Here is a 5,000-nt window from a genome sequence, read left to right as displayed (position 1 = left end):
CCTACAAGGGTTGGCAAACTGTTTACGATAACAGTCCACATGACATTGCCTTTGCAGAGACAGGTTCTCCCTACACTGACCAAATTCTAGGGGGTGAGGCAGCCCTCTGGACAGAACAGGTTGATGATGCTACAGTTGACTCCAAGGTGAGTGTCACAATACAATACAAAAAATCTTCAATCAAAGACTACTAGTGGAATTAAATGTGATACACAGGAATAGCTACATCTTGCACAGCACACACAGGTGTCTACGTGAAAGGTAGTATTATAACTCAATGACTTGCACCAAATTTTTCCTTTCTGCAGTTGTGGCCTCGTGGCGCTGCCCTGGCAGAGAGACTGTGGACCAACCCAGTGACTACTTGGAAAGCTGCTGAAATTCGATTTATCAACCACCGTCAACGATTAGTTAAGCGCGGCGTGCAGGCTGAGCGCATCCAGCCCCAGTGGTGCCACCAGAATGAGGGTCTCTGTTACCTTAGCGAGCCTATACTAGGGTGTGGTGCAGTATGAAATGCTAATGAAGCCCAAACACACGTGTACAAAAGATCTTTTTTTTTTTTCACAGCTAAGTTATGTCTTCCCTTTCTTCTTTCCTGTATTTTTATGATCTTAAGAACAGTGATATGTTTTTTTTTCTCCACACTGGGCTCATGGGCAGTCAATGCGCGCGAGCACACGATGCCAACAATTCTTAGATGATTTTGCAAGACCTGAGCAAAGAGACTTTATCAGTATAAAAGATGCAACAGTCACTGGTGGCTTCCTGGTCAGCCCAGCACCAGCAGGCTGCAGGGCAGTCCCCCTCCCTATCTCTCATAATCATAATATATATATATATATATATATATATATATATATATATATATATATATATATATATATATATATATATATATATATATATATATATATATATATATATATATATATATAACTTTTACAAACAATTTTTTTTGTCTTGACCAACTCTATTAATCTGAATTATTAGAGTAACGAGACAATTTCTTTATTTCGTGCCTATCTATAAGTGGTTTAGATAATAGTTAAAATAAATGTATGGCCCTTCCATGACTTTTATTTTTATTATCCAGCCATATTCAAGTATATAACTGAATAGCCATATGACGTGTAGCACCGATCACAATGAACTAGGATGATACCAGTCATCACATTTGTCACAGCCAATGCAATCCTGACCAACAGGACCTCACAAATACCACACAACGAAACAGTCCAACCAGAGTGAGACGAAACTGCACTGCAGGAGCAAAGCCCGTATTCTGAAACGCTTTGCTCTCACGACTATTTTCAAAGACTATAGAAACGGCTAGTCAGGTTTTCAAGAGTGTTTTTTCCTTTTAATAATGTTGGAATTTTGTTAATCTGTCGCTACAACCATATAAAAACCTTTAAAAATCCGTGTCACTTCAAGTAGAGCCTTTTGAATGTAGTGTAGGTGCGGCGAAGTGTTTCGGAATGGTCGGGTTCCCTCTGTCACGAACCCTCTCTGGCAACCAACAGTGGCACTCCTCAATGACTTTTTGAAAACCATACCCAAAATATAGTGTCTTGGTAAAATGAATTGAGCGATGGTCTAATTGATATTGTCAGGAAGGAGGAGCAAGAGAGCACATGGCTGTGTGTGTGTGTTTACCTCGCACTGAAAGCTCTTGTAACAAATCTTCCAACGCCCTCCCATCCTCCGCAAAAATCCAAATCTGCCAGATTTCCCTGTGGTGTCCCCACACCACAATATACATTACGAAAGAAAAAAAAAAGGGGAAAGAAGAAAAGAAGAAAGAAGAAGATTGAATTAGTAAGAAGAAAGAAGAAATGGAGAAGATGGATGAAGAAAGGAGAATAACAAGCGGTCACACCACCGGGAAGGTAATTTACACCTTCCTATTATATGTCCTAGACTAGGGAACCAGAAAGCGCAAAACAAAAAGTTAGAACTAGAGGAAGAAGGGATTAGCACAAGATCCCATAGCCAAAAACAACAAATATGAAGCCGGTCACTACTGACGGAAAAAGAGGAACAACATAGGGTACCGTATTAAGGAGGTGGAGCGAGAGGAAAGGCGGAGCTGAACAGGTGAAGAGGAAAAGTAAAATTACCAGGGGAAAATAGGTCAACTTATGGTGACATAATTATCAAGGTCTACATACACTCCGCCTTGAACCTAGTCTTAATTTTTGATTGGCCACAAGTAGTCTGTGATTGGTCAAGAATATTTTCTGAAAGGTCATATGTAGTGTCAGACTGGTCAAAAGGTCAAGAAGTAGTGTGTGAATCACCACGCCTAAGGGGCGGATTATTGATAGAATCGTTTGGGTATATTATAGTGTGTAACAGTGAAATAAATCAGTAGGAAAAGTGTGAGAAGCAGACAGAGCCAGAGGTTCCAGAGGGCTCGGCCAGAGTGGGGTCGAGATGGACGGAACAAGTTAAGAGTGGAACTTGAAAGGGTAATGCAGTCTAGAAATCAACTATCTTATTAAAGGAGGAGTAGGATGTTTATTTGATGTTTTATGTTTGGTATGATTGGTATATGGTGTAGGAAAATTTACTTAATTATGGAATGTTTATGGTAATTGATGTGTGATGCTGATGTGTGTTTTTCTAACTGAACATTAATTACACTAATTGAATATTAGTTGTGTTTATGCATTTGATATTGTCTGTGTTCTTGCACGATGATTGCGTTGATCAATGAATAAGTTGGAGATATAAAGTGACACTAAGAAACTTTGAATGAAGATGAATGCGAGTGAGGAATTTTGACTTCACAGAAATCTAAATAATTAGTAGTTATTAATTGAAATATGAAAATGTCTGCGAGTTTTCTGTAGCCTTTATATACCAAATCCATGCAGCACCTCGGTCCACGACACCTCCTTCACCCTATTATCAACAATTCTGAATCATATGGAAAAAAAAAAACAAAAAAAAAACAGGATGTACACCAAAAAAGTAATAGCTAGTTGTTACGTACTATTAGTATTATTAGTAGTAATGGCAGTAGTAGTAGTAGTAGTAGTAGTAGTAGTAGTTGAATTTAAGTACTTCTACAAAAGCATAACACGTTCATAATACTCGCGTCACTTTAGTCGTATCACCACTTCTCATAACTATGCACTGTAACAGAAGAAACAACGGTCTCACTACCACTATTTTTGTATCAATACGAATTAGTTCCCGTCTTTCGCTAAATCTGAATGCAGGCTACACAACATCACCTAAGTAGTTCTCCTCTATCCTTGAGTTCAAAGGCGATACAACTGCCATACTAGTTCCCGTCTTTCTTTGAGCTCGGTGTGAAGCAACGTTACCTAATCTCCTTGTCATCCTCGTTATATTAATTTGTCCCGTATACTAAAACGCTTTGCTCTCCCACCAGGACTATTTTTCAGGCCTACAGAGATGATTAGCCGGATTCTGAAGATCACTTCGACTGTTAACAATGTGTTAATCTTGTTAATCTGTCACTAAACCCGTAAAAAAAAAACAGCCTTACAAACTTGTGTCACTTCAACTAGAGCCTTTTGAAAGTAGCGTTATTGCGGAGCGGAAGTGTTTCACAGTTACCTAACCTTCCTTGTCATTCTTTCAAGTGTGCCTTGTGCTCCCTTACCTTACATGCGTAGGTGAAGTGCCCCAGGGAGGTGCTGGAGCTACATGCCGCGCCTCCTTCACCAGTACAAGCACTAACGATCCAAGCCTCGCTGCCGCCCAGTGCTGTGGTCTCACGAGTCACCGAAGCAAATGACACCGGCCAATGAAAACACTCCCGATGCTTCACTAACAATGCCGCGGTGGAATGATACACTGAAAACACGATTATAACTTTTTAGCGACTTATTTTGTTTATCTTATTCTGTTTTTTACACCTAAGGTAATGTGAAGTTACTCAGTGTTTACTTGCAGGCAACACAAGGCGACGAGAGTGTTCTAAACCAACAACCATTGTGTTTCAGATTCAAATAGGCATTCGATCCTGTGTTGCTGTAAGTCACCAAGGCAGTAGTTTCCAAACTTTCTCAGCTTGTCACCCAATTCAACAAAACACATAAAGCGTGTCAACCCTCTCATGAACTGTTAATACACGTATGCAATGCTAAACACGGCATGCTCAGGGTAATTTACCTTCGGTTTGGGAACCACTGCTCTAAGGGATGGAATTGTAGGGAGCAGTGTTAAGGATGCGAGGCACAGAGGAAGATGCAAGTGCCAGAAACAACTGGAGGAGACTCGTACAGGGCGCCAACTCTTCACTTCAGGGAAACGGTAGGAGAAGAAGAAGAAGCTGTAGGGAGATGCAGGAGAAGACTGGTACATGGCGCCAACCCCTCACTCTAGGGAAACGAACAATGGGGAACAAGAACAAGAAGAAGAAGAAGAAGAAAGTACGATAATCATCAGCCTGGCACACACACACACACGTCTTTGCCTTAGTTGCCTTAAAGAGAAGTGACATAACAACAACATTTCTGCCTTATGAACAGGGGAAACTCTTTTGAGAACCAGGCTGATCATCTTTGTGGTCTTGGAAAAAAATCATGTAGAGAGGGTGACCACCACACTCTCTGTACCCTCAACATTTACTAAGGCAAGTATTCAGAAACGCTTTGCTGTCTCACCACGACTATTTCAAAGGCCATGAAGAATATTAGCCGGGTTTACAAGAGTGTTTGTCCTGTTAATAAAGTAAAAATCTTGCTAATCTGTCACTAGAACCGTAAAAAAACCTTCAAAACCCTTGCGTAACTTCATCTACACTAGAGCCTTTGGAAAACAGTGGTGGTGCGGCGAAGAAGCGTTTCAGAGTACGGTTCTTTATATCTCCATAGTGCCCCTCCGCTCTTCCTTACCAGGCATGATGTCCCCGAAGCCGATGCTGGTGGCGGTGATGAAGCAGAAGTAAAATTCCTCCATGAAGGTACGGGAGTCCAGCCACACGAAGAGCAGACTGCCCAGACTAAGGAAGGACACCA

General features: G+C 41.0%; 2 protein-coding genes across 3 annotated transcripts in view; one reads left to right on the top strand and one right to left on the bottom strand.

Annotated features, from left to right (window-relative positions):
- Positions 1-1,070, top strand: part of LOC135106520 (chitooligosaccharidolytic beta-N-acetylglucosaminidase-like) — a 5,282-nt gene extending 4,212 nt beyond the window's left edge. For both annotated transcript variants that reach the window (XM_064015631.1, XM_064015632.1), the window contains exons 5-6: positions 1-146; positions 309-1,070. The exon at positions 1-146 is cut by the window's left edge and continues 373 nt beyond it. In XM_064015631.1, coding sequence (XP_063871701.1) covers positions 1-146; positions 309-515 — 353 coding nt within the window. In that variant the 3' untranslated portion in view covers positions 516-1,070. The remainder of the gene's footprint in view (positions 147-308) is intronic.
- The window catches only part of LOC135106224 (uncharacterized), a 25,795-nt gene that overhangs the window by 15,122 nt on the left and 5,673 nt on the right, over positions 1-5,000 (bottom strand). The window contains exons 3-4 of the mRNA XM_064014996.1: positions 4,878-5,000; positions 3,646-3,834 (exon numbers count right to left, since the gene is read on the bottom strand). The exon at positions 4,878-5,000 is cut by the window's right edge and continues 47 nt beyond it. Coding sequence (XP_063871066.1) covers positions 3,646-3,834; positions 4,878-5,000 — 312 coding nt within the window. The remainder of the gene's footprint in view (positions 1-3,645; positions 3,835-4,877) is intronic.

This window comes from Scylla paramamosain, chromosome 13, assembly GCF_035594125.1.
Source record: "Scylla paramamosain isolate STU-SP2022 chromosome 13, ASM3559412v1, whole genome shotgun sequence".
Classification (NCBI taxonomy): domain Eukaryota; kingdom Metazoa; phylum Arthropoda; class Malacostraca; order Decapoda; family Portunidae; genus Scylla; species Scylla paramamosain.
This window is presented reverse-complemented; position numbering and strand designations above follow the sequence as displayed.